Source organism: Gymnoscopelus microlampas (assembly GCF_963454915.1).
Source record: "Gymnoscopelus microlampas genome assembly, chromosome: 12".
NCBI lineage: Eukaryota > Metazoa > Chordata > Actinopteri > Myctophiformes > Myctophidae > Gymnoscopelus > Gymnoscopelus microlampas.
In genome coordinates this window covers 8,377,906-8,389,054 of record NC_139949.1, presented here as the reverse complement: position 1 = coordinate 8,389,054, position 11,149 = coordinate 8,377,906, and the positions used below count along the sequence as shown (strand labels likewise).

The 11,149-nt window shown below is 42.6% G+C and overlaps 2 protein-coding genes across 2 annotated transcripts in view; both read left to right on the top strand.

The window, feature by feature from the left end:
* Positions 1-4,078, top strand: part of LOC311056725 (lysosome membrane protein 2-like) — a gene marked incomplete at both ends in the record, with an annotated part of 11,702 nt that extends 7,624 nt beyond the window's left edge. The window contains 4 exons of the mRNA XM_084073532.1: positions 401-600; positions 2,101-2,187; positions 3,170-3,294; positions 4,004-4,078. Of these exons, the coding sequence (XP_083929658.1) occupies positions 401-600; positions 2,101-2,187; positions 3,170-3,294; positions 4,004-4,078 (487 nt within the window). The remainder of the gene's footprint in view (positions 1-400; positions 601-2,100; positions 2,188-3,169; positions 3,295-4,003) is intronic.
* The window catches only part of LOC311057165 (lysosome membrane protein 2-like), a gene marked incomplete at both ends in the record, with an annotated part of 49,998 nt that extends 41,130 nt beyond the window's left edge, over positions 1-8,868 (top strand). The window contains 3 exons of the mRNA XM_084074116.1: positions 4,192-4,243; positions 5,628-5,702; positions 8,839-8,868. Coding sequence (XP_083930242.1) covers positions 4,192-4,243; positions 5,628-5,702; positions 8,839-8,868 — 157 coding nt within the window. The remainder of the gene's footprint in view (positions 1-4,191; positions 4,244-5,627; positions 5,703-8,838) is intronic.
* Between the last annotated feature and the right edge of the window lie 2,281 nt (positions 8,869-11,149).

Genomic DNA, 11,149 nt, shown 5'->3' with positions numbered 1-11,149 from the left:
GATCAAGGCTCAAACCCAGTGAAGGCAGGGGGTTTGATGGAAATATCAGATGCTAACTCCATTAGCCACGTTTCAGTTAGCACAACAATGCATGTATTCCTATTGTCTGTCATAACTCCTTATACTCCCGGCGGTGTACTGTAGATAAAAACAGAAAGGTAAAAAAAAAAAAGAGGAATTGACGTGACGATGTTGTGGAGCTCACACGGAAGCGGCCATCTTCCTCCATTGGCACTACCATACCATAGAGCCTGAATGCCAAGATCAAATCTGATATTCACATTGTATTAACAATCTATAAATACAATGTCCTCAAGCTATTATTGACCTCAATCTATTTGTGAGTTATCTGACTGAACTACCCTAACGTATAGCCACTAATACTCATGTTCCTCCTCAGGTCCATCCATCTGGGTTATGTGAAAGACGTGGTGGTGAAAGGCATCCATGCTTACCGCTTTGCCCCCTCGGTGGACGTGCTGCAGAGCCCCACAGAAAACCCCGCCAACCAGGGCTTCTGTTTGCCGGGCCGTGACTGCTTGGGCACGGGCCTGCTTGATGTCGGCGGTTGCAAAGAATTCGTTGCACCATATTATAGAAGTAACAGATTAAATATGTATTAATTATTGACCACCCACAATGTATATAAGATGTTACTGTCTTATACTCGCATACATTCAGGCTATTCATTATTAACCCACAATGTATATACATTTTTACCATCTTTTTATATTGTAGTCTTGAACTGACGTTATCATGCTTATGCATATCATCTCACTCTGAGACATTCAAAAACAGTCACAAAGCAATAATGTCAAACTGACCAGGTTTAGCATACTGATACTGTCATCATATGGAATGTATTTTTTTTTTTATGGGTGAACGTCCCAAAACATGTACAGTATTAGCTGCACCTCGTTGAGATTAATTAGACGGGGGTTTAAGACATGATGTTGCGTTAAGATTGCTCGCTCGCTCCCCCTCTCTCTCTCTCTCTCTCTCTCTCTCTCTCTCTCTCTCTCTCTCTCTCTCTCTCTCTCTCTCTCAAATCATGATCGTTGAATGCAGGACAACAGCCTCAAAATGTCCTTCATCTGCTTTCAACTACGTGACCCTATCTGGGTTGGGATGTGTATTGCACTCTGATACATTATAACTATGAGAAAATGGCCGGCGATCGGATTAAAATGCTTTTTATTGAACAATAGGGAAGATACGGGTACTTAGACCTAAGCGTTTCAACTTGTTACATCCTTGACCGTGGGGTCAGCACTTTATATTTGAAATCTGAACGTTTATGGAGAAATTGAGGTGGAGAAATTTCAAAAACCAGGAACAAGTTGTGCCATGACTGTTGATATGACAGTCATGTTTCAGTGTCAGACACACCGCAGCGCAACGCTGCTCACAGACCTATACAGGGAGAAGAGAGGGGAAAAAAAGAAGAAAAAAAACGAAAGACGTCGATAGTGTCTTGTATGAGTTACAAGATTAATTATTGATACATCTACACAAGTAGTGGTTTATTATATTTTACATATTGTTCTTCAATGAACACACAAACGCACAGAACATTCACTACTCTGCTCCATTCTCTTCTGGGAATCTCCAACGCCTCTGCGACATTGATCATTGTTTAATGGGCTCGTTGGACTCTCAATCAGAATCAGAATCATTTCAATCAGAGTGAATAAATACTTTAATATTAAATAAATACTTTAATATTAAATAAGTACTTTACTATTAAGTAAATACTGTAATATTAAATAAATGCTTTAATAATACATACATACTGTTAATGTAAATGTTAACTCAGAGAGTCTACAAATGAATGGTCTTTTCTGTTATAAGGATCATGGATAATGTCCCTAATTTCAAGTAAAACACAGACTTTGCTTATCCAGTGCGAATGCGCCAAAAAAAACACAGACGTTGGGGGGTAATTTCTAAATTACCAGAGGTCCCTACATAATACTAATCCTGTGCGAATAGGGCTTAAGTGTCATATCAAATCTTTTATTATGAGGACACTCCTGCATGTAGGTAAGCTTTCTTTCATGCTGATCATTGTCATTTTTAATGTTTTTTCTTCTCATTCAGGTGATCAATCTGATCATATCACGAGGCTGGTCGGTGGTTCAAACTCCTGTTCAGGCAGAGTGGAGGTGGACTTCCGTGGCGGCTGGGGTACAGTGTGTGATGTTGATTGGGATCTGGATGATGCCCAGGTTGTGTGTAGATGGTTAGGCTGTGGAACAGCTCTGTCAGCACCAGGGAAAGCTCACTTCGGACAGGGTGATGGAAACATCTGGTTGGATGGTGTCAGGTGTTCAGGCAGTGAATTAAGTCTCTTACGGTGCAGCCATAACGGGATTGGAAATCACAGCTGTAACCACGATGAAGATGCTGGTGTTGTTTGTTCAGGTACATATGAATTGTATTGCAATTAATAATGATTTTTGTATGTGTGTTGTAATCCCGTCCTATTTTAAAATTGACTAAAGGGAGGACCTCTGACATCACCCACATGTCACCATGACTCAGCCTGCCATAACCATATAAGGAGTTCCCAATGCAGCTACACCCAATGTTGAGCTCATAGGAATAGATAGTACAATCCCTTAGATTAATCAGCACTTGGTACTGAGTGGGGTAGGGGTAAACGCTTCACTGGGGTCTTCAGGTAGGCACCCTCCTTCATTGGTGTTTCGTTGATAGGCCCATGACACCTCCACAGGACTCAACGGCGACACCTGTCGTCCCAGGTTTTTATCATCATCATCATCATCAACATCAGCCAGTATTTAAGTTCTTACAAAATTGTGGGATAAAAGTTATAGAAGAAAAATATAACGGTCACAAAGCAATAATGTCAAACTGACCAGGTTTAGCATACTGATACTGTTATCATATGGAATGTATTGATTTTTTTCTGGGTGAACGTCCCAAAACATAAACAGTATTAGCTGCCCCTCGTTGAGATTAATTAGACTGGGGGGTTAAGACATGATGTTGAGCTCTCTCTCTATCTCTACGTGATCCACTGTACAGTATAATGGACAGGACATTGTGTTTTTATCTTGTCCGCTTTTTGTGTCCCGACTTTATGTGGAACAGGATTTGATGTTTACCCTTTTTCTTTTTACTCACATCGTCTTGTTTCCATCAGGTCGTCCTTCGCCTATGGTGATGTCTCTCCCCCACTTCTATCAGGCAGACCCCAAATACATCAACGCCATTGAAGGGCTGAACCCCAACAAGGAGGAACATGAGTCATACCTCGACATCCAGCCGGTACTTTTTTAGACTCAAGTATTCATGACCCCACATGATTAGGTCTAGAGTGGAATAGGACTTGAACCTTGCATTCTGTGACTTCTCTAAACCAGTGGTCCTCAAAGTGCTTGAGGGGTGTCAGGGGGTCCCCAGAAATATAATGAATATAGCATAAAAATCAGTTTAACCACTTTAACCCTATTTTTAATTTACTGTCTGTAGAGTCTATGGGCGAAACTTTGTCCATTTCTTTTTTCTTTTTTTTGTCTATGGTTTGTGCGTGCATTACATTTTTCTTTGGCTTTAAAATAAAGAATGAAAACAACAAATATATATTATACAAGGTTATGTCCTTGATGACTCTGGCTTATGTTTCCATGTCAGGATGATTGATACATCCACTTCTTTGTATGATTTATGTGGCAAACCACTTATATATGATATACTCCATTGTATGTCAAAATAGCCAATGTACAAGCTCACAAAGCATCGCGCTGCAGCAGATTGTGAGCTCGTAGATCAGCTATTTGCATTGATTGGTAACGTAAAGATTGGCCTGGACTGCTGATGTAGTGGTCTGGGCAACTAGGATTCCAATGTAGCCTGAAAGCGTGTCACAGGTTCGAGTACTTTGCTGTCACTCCCCATCTCTCTGCCCATTTCCTGTCTACCTACTGTACTATCAACAAAGGCTTAAAAAATGAATGCTCTTTGTGTGTGTCTCCAGACCACAGGTGATCCCATCCGTACCCGTAAGAGAACTCAGCTCAATATCATCCTGAAAAAATTGGGCTTCGCGTAAGTTCAACTCTGACCCACATCCCTGTCGCTGCACGCGCTCCCCGTTGCAGCTTCACGTTGAGCCTCTTGCAATCCTCACTGACCTTTGACCTCTCTCTGCCTCTGTCCCAACAGTGCAACAAAATTCATCAAGGAGACCATTTTCCCCATCATGTTCGTCAGTGAGGTAGGCAGATATAAAAGACTGAATCGATGTATCAGCCATCAATACAGACTAGTAATGTTTTTGTTTTGCACTGAGATAACATGTATAGGGATGAGACTTTAAACGGATACCCACTTTAATGACAAATGTATCACTAAAATTAAATATACCTCATATAAATAAGTACGTAGGTGGCTTGTTGTTGGTATCGGCCCGAGAACGAGGGTGTCTTTATCCTCTTTTCAATGCGCTAGACCACTGGGAGATGTATTGCTGAGGTGGAGCACAACACCTACCATCAGCTCCCAGTTCTTACAACAACATATACCATCAGCATTTACAAAAAATGGCCAATAGCCCATCTCTACGTAGCATGTATTTTCAGTTTGGATGAATGTTTTAAGATGAATGATTGAATCAATATTAAGATGACTACATTTCTTTCAACTTTGCTCTTTTTAAAAGGTTTAGTTTAGTTATCACACAGATGAAAGTGGAACGTGTTGTTGTAGGATGTTCTTCTAAACTATATTTGATTTGTATCCACCATCATTAATGATATTGGACGCTAATGAAGCACCTGACACCATAATATGATGAAAATAGCCAATTTACAAGCTCACAACGTGCCGCAATGCAGTGATTTGTGAGCGTGTAGATCAGCTAATTTTGGTGTGCAACACTGGTGTACAATATGTGTAAAATAATAATGTAGGCCATGGGCTATTTTTGAGATTTTCTGCCTTTAATGATTTGCCCAAAATAGGGAGGCCAGGGTTAATGTAGTTAATGCTTTGTCAAACATGTGACAAAAATGTTTTACATATTTTCAACTGAAAGAAGTGGCAATGCTTTTTGCAGTCGACAGTTATTATGTAAAAAAAAAAAAAAAAAATTAGCATTAAAGTGGAAGTCCGGACTAGCCTTTTCCTACCTTTATATGATGTTATTATATCGTAGGACGAGTGGAACAGTAGAACATTTTCTCCGAGTCCACCGCAGCTAAAAACGTGAGCAGATGGTCAGTGCGCTAAATCATGTATTTTTATTGCCCTATTTTTTTTGTGATATCTGACGTTCATATTGACAGAAAACTCTCCACAGTGTTTGTGTTAGATGGGCCCCTCCGGAAGTCTCGCAAGACGAGATTTCACACGTGATTTCATCCAAGTACGCTTGTAAACACTACGGCGGCCCATTTGTGACAAAAACACTGTGGTGAGGTTTCTGTCATTATGAACGTCACATATCACCAAAAAACTGGACTCGGTATGGAGTTATGAAAATGTTCTACTGTACCACTCGTCCTAGGATATAATAACATCATATGAAGGTAAGAAAAAGGCTAGTCCGGAATTCTCCTTTAAGGCAACAGTAGATGGATATGTCTCCTCTCTCTCCCTAGATGTCAACCATCGATGATGAGTCAGCATCCCAGATGAGGACGCAGCTGTTAGGGGCCGAGAAGGAGACAGAAGATGTACACCATAATGTAACATTGGATAACAAATATGCAAGGGATAATGCATGGGGAGGTAGTCATTATTGAAATTTAAAGCCCGACAGGGCGATTAACCGCCCTGAAGGGCTTTAAATTTCATTAATGACTTATTACACGGCTACTTAATAAATAAATAAATAAATGTACCCAAAAGTAACAACAAAACAAAGTATTTCCTTGCTTACGGCAATGAAAGTATTCCATAAGTATTGGGCTGGGCGGACAAGTTCGCCTCGGAAAACAAATGACAAAATTTTAAAAAACTCGCCCCAAAACACACTCGCCCCCCCATTCTATATACTGCCGATTTGCCCGTAATACAGCCGGATTTTCCCCGGGGCGACTGTGTTTTGGGGCGAGCGTTTTGGTATTTCCCCCGTTGTTGAGCCACGATAAACAAGGAAGTGCAGTGGATCAAATAGAATCACTTTTCGGTTATTGCATCGTCTATTTCTCACTTCAAATGTTTTCAAAAACATTCTTGAGAGCAAAGTTTAGTTGTAAAGGACATTGGTTGTTTGTTTACATGGCTGTCATGTTGGATAAAGCATAAAACCAAGCAGCGCAGGTTGATATGAGCAGGTGTTCTGAGTCTCTGATTACACAGTTTCCTCGTCGGTCTCACCGGTCATTATCATTGGTCATTATCCAGAAATAATGACCGATGACTGACCAATCAGAATCGGGCATTCAACCAAGCCGTGTAATAAAAAAACTATAAGGGGCCATGTCCACATAAAGCGTTTTCTGAGTGGACGATTACTTTGGATATCGTTGCTGCCGGCAGAAACTCGAGGTTACGTAGGTAACCCCGGTTTGTTTACTCTCGGAGTGAGGCACTCACTATGGGAAACAGCGCCCTCAGGCGATGCACAGAGCTACATACAATACACTCCCCCGGCCATTATCATTGGCCGTGAGGGTATGTCACGCAACGGGAAGCCGGAAGGCTATAAATACCTGTGGTAAATTGATACACATTTATGGACTTATAGAGCCAATCTGAACACACACACACAGGGACTTAAGTTTGGATTCTGAGTGGTCTACAGCACATTCCAGAGAACACTAGATGTCCAGTTCAAAGGATGCTTCCCAGAGGGCATCTGACCTTAGCTGACCTCTAGCATCTTGGGGTGTTGTTCTTCTGCACAATGGACACACACACACACAAGAGATGTAGCACACACACCTAGCTCCGTGCACATCCAATGTATGCAAGTACATACACACACATGTGAAGTCTGCCTATAAATACTGTGAGGGGAAAGAAACCGTCCCTTATTCCCCTTCTTCCCCTTCTTGCCTTGCCCTTCTTCTTCTTGCTCTGTTCTGTTCCGGCCACACCATGTAGCAGCAAGGCTGACATGTGCTCCTGTGCTCTGTACTCTGTTTTGTCCAATAAATCGACTCGAGGAACATTACTGGTCTGGACCTTTCTACTTGTGTCACGTAATATACAACATTTGGCGAACCAGCCAGGACGTGTAAATGTTATGAAATATTCTACAATTGGCGAACCAGCCAGGACGTGTAAATGGTTTGGTCTTCTTCAGACTACAGTGGTGGACACTGGGTGTCTGTTACCGTTCCACACGAGAAGAACTTGAGAAGAGGAGTACAAGCTGTGATTTTCTTTTGGGAAGAAGATTTTTTGAAAGATCATCCGGACCAGAAGCAGACCATCTTCCTACACAGATGCAGACCCACCAGAGGAGCAGGCTATGGAAAATTGACAAGAACTGATTTTCAACTGATCTACGATGGAACCTCACAGCACTAACCCTGTGATGACACTAGAACTCAGCCTCACAGCATCAACCCCTGTGACGACATGGAAGACAAGAAGTAAAAAGAGGGTTACAGGAAAACTTCAGAGTAGTATGGACAGAGGACAGCAGCAAGGATGCAACCAGGGAACAGCACTCAGCACTGAGGGGCACAGATGGCCCCCACCCATTCTTTGCCTATGCCACAGGATCCATCTCTCCTCCGTGTGACTGGACTTTGAGTTTGTGGACTGGATGGAAGGTTTAACATGTTTCAATGTTTGTCTGTCTTTTCAACAGGTTGTTGGTTGATGTTATATGTTTGTTGATATTTAGCTGACTAAATTGAAATGAGGAGTATTAGAGGAAAGTTGACATGTGAAAGAAAAAGAGTCAACGAGGTATTTGCCACGAATGTGAAGATTATTTGTTTTTATGGCCTAACCTCTGGCATTTTAACATTTCAATTGAGCGGGTCCGACAGAGGTTCGGAAGCTCTTGGCCTTGGAAAACAGAGATTTAAAGTACAAACAGATGTATTATCTTACATATCCTAAATTTGAAGATTGGGGAGGGTTTTTACACACAAACCAGCAGATCTACTATTCTGTAAGTGAGTGAAGACGCAGCTGTATCAACTAGTGTTTTGTTGAATGAATGTATGTGGGTTCTATGTTTGTGATAATGGTGATTCAAACTGCGGAGTGTTTGGCTGCCGTTTTATTGCAGTGTTGTAAAGGATTATTTTTCACTCTCTGGTCTCTTGTATTTAATGTGGGTTTACTTGTGTTTTATTATTTCATTTACGGCACACTTTCCCTTCTGTTATCAATGTGTATGCTTCCGTTGGTAGGGTTAGCTTTGCCCAGTATTAAGACTGTGGAAAGTTTTACGCTCGGCGGAGGGGGCATTGGTGGAGGGTGGTGTTATCGATTACTGAGTGTATGATTCATTGTATTCTTTCAGCTTCCATTGTTGGCTATTTAACATTTTTTCCTAGAGTTTAAGGAACAGAGAGACCTGCACACTGATTGGAAGGGGAATGCATTTTGATGCGACGTGAGCATCCTATGTATTTTCTGTGAATAAGATTTTCTGAGTTGTTTTCTTTTTAAGCTTGTTTTATTGGGAAATAAGTTCCAGTGTTGCCGGTTATCGTCAGACGAGCGTCATGTGATCCATGGCTACGCAGTGATCGTAAGCCGACACGTTTCTAAATACTGATATTCTTGCATGATTTGTGGAACAGTTTGTCTATTTTTATTTTGAAATTGAATGTGAATCACCTTATGACAATACTGTGTAATCTTAATGCCTGTTTTTATGTTTGTCTGATTGTGTCCCAGTGCTTTGTCTATCAAGGGGGGCCTATGTGATGTTGTGGTGTGATGAGTTCTGTCTTTTTGAGGTGTATGTTTTTGAATTATGGTTTTCTTACTTGTGTTTTGATTTTCTTCATTGTACCCTTGTTTACGAAGGACCAATAGGGCCCTCCGTAGGGGGGAATGTGGTAAATTGATACACATTTATGGACTTATAGAGCCAATCTGAACACACACACACAGGGACTTAAGTTTGGATTCTGAGTGGTCTACAGCACATTCCAGAGAACACTAGATGTCCAGTTCAAAGGATGCTTCCCAGAGGGCATCTGACCTTAGCTGACCTCTAGCATCTTGGGGTGTTGTTCTTCTGCACAATGGACACACACACACACAAGAGATGTAGCACACACACCTAGCTCCGTGCACATCCAATACTTGTGTCACGTAATATACAACATTTGGCGAACCAGCCAGGACGTGTAAATGTTATGAAATATTCTACATACCCTTGCGGGATGTAGTAACTTCCTCTAACACAGCTCTCTGCACGCAGTTGCGCACAAAAAGGGGTGTTAGGTGAGTGTCTCACTCCGAGAGTAAACAAACCGGGCTTACCTACGTAACCTCGAGTATGTTGTCCTATCACTCGTGAGACACTCACTATGGGATTTATAAACCCCCAGAAGCTATAAAACCACTCAACCCTCAATAGCCTGCACGCCCCAAGGCCCCGCCCCCACAGGCGTGACCTTCGGCCTCACGGGCGCCCGAGCCCTCCGGACTCGGGTGCTGGACACAGAAAGAAAAGGTAGACCCTGACCGACTAAAATCTGCCTCATTCAACCAATGAGCAGACACAGGTCTGCCCCATAAACTAATATGAGGGAACAGGGTCCCCTCCCCTGGGACCCAGCCAACCGTCGGTCCCAAGGGAACATAGGAAGAGGAAAAGAAGGAGAGAGAACGAGGCCCCAGGCCTTCTCAACTCCCCCTCTAACTAGAGACTGCAGCTATGCCCAGGACCGTGTGCGCCACCGATGACGCCGCCACGTCCAGGCTGTAGAAGGCCGCAAACGTCGAAGGAGACCGCGCATATCTCCTGAACCCAGCCCCCCCTGGAGAGGGCCCAGGATGCCGCTACGCCTCTAGTAGAATGAGCCTTCAGTCCCCCCGGAACTGGGGCACCACCACTAGCGTAGGCCAGCTTAATGGCACCCACGATCCAACTAGAAAGCATCGGCTTAGCAACCACCTTCCTCTGACCACCCGGGCCAAAGGAGACAAAGAGTTGCGTCGACGACCGGCCGGCCGCTGTTCTGTGACATCGATGCACTTAGCCTAGTCGAGCTAGCTTGCAACACGAGGTGAAGAAAAACTTTAAGAAGACAGGAAAGCTGGAAAATAGCCGCGGGAGCGTGCTAGATGAAAGATGACGAGGAGAAAAACCCCGTGGGCGATTCTGTTGAATCTCCGCTTTGGGGTAAAGATGGATTTTCTGAACAATATCAATCTTTATCAAACTGTATGTATTATAGCTGTGCGCATTGCGTTGCAGAGAAGCTGTAAGAGGAAGTTACTACGTCACGCGAGGGCATTTATATCCTTCCGGCTTCCGGTCGCGTGACATACCCTCACGGCCAATGATATTGGCCCCGGGAGTGTATTGTATGTAGCTCTGTGCATCGCATGAGGGCGCTGTTTCCCATAGTGAGTGTCTCACGAGAGAGAGGACAACAAACCCTCTTTTGTTCAGGTGTCGTCCTGTTTTGCACTGTATTGTCTTTTGTCTTGTCACAAAATACAAAAGAAAATACATTAATAAATAAATACATTTTTATTTTGGCCATGTGCAACTTCGAGAAGTTCTGCCTTTAATGACATGCCCAAAATAGGGAGGCCAGGGTTAATAAAAACGACTTCTTCAACTGAAAGAAGTGCCAATGCTTTTTGCAGTCTAGAGTAATTCTGTTGTAATTTTGTTGTTCTTCGCCAAAATGTGAGTTAGCCTTAAAGTAGAATTCCGGACTAGCCTTTTTCTTACCTTTATATGATGTTATTATATCCTAGGACGAGTGGTACAGTACAACATTTTCATAACTCCATCCCGAGTCCACCGCAGCTAAAAACGTGAGCAGATGGTCCTTGCACTAAATCGCGTATTTGTATCGCTCTAATCTCTACACTACGGATTTGGGACAAAAACACTTTAATGAGGTTTCTGTCATTATGAAGGTCAGATATCACCAAAAAACTGGACTCGGTATGGAGTGAAAATGTTCTACTGTACCACTCGTCCTACAGTATGATATAATAACATCATATAAATGTAAGA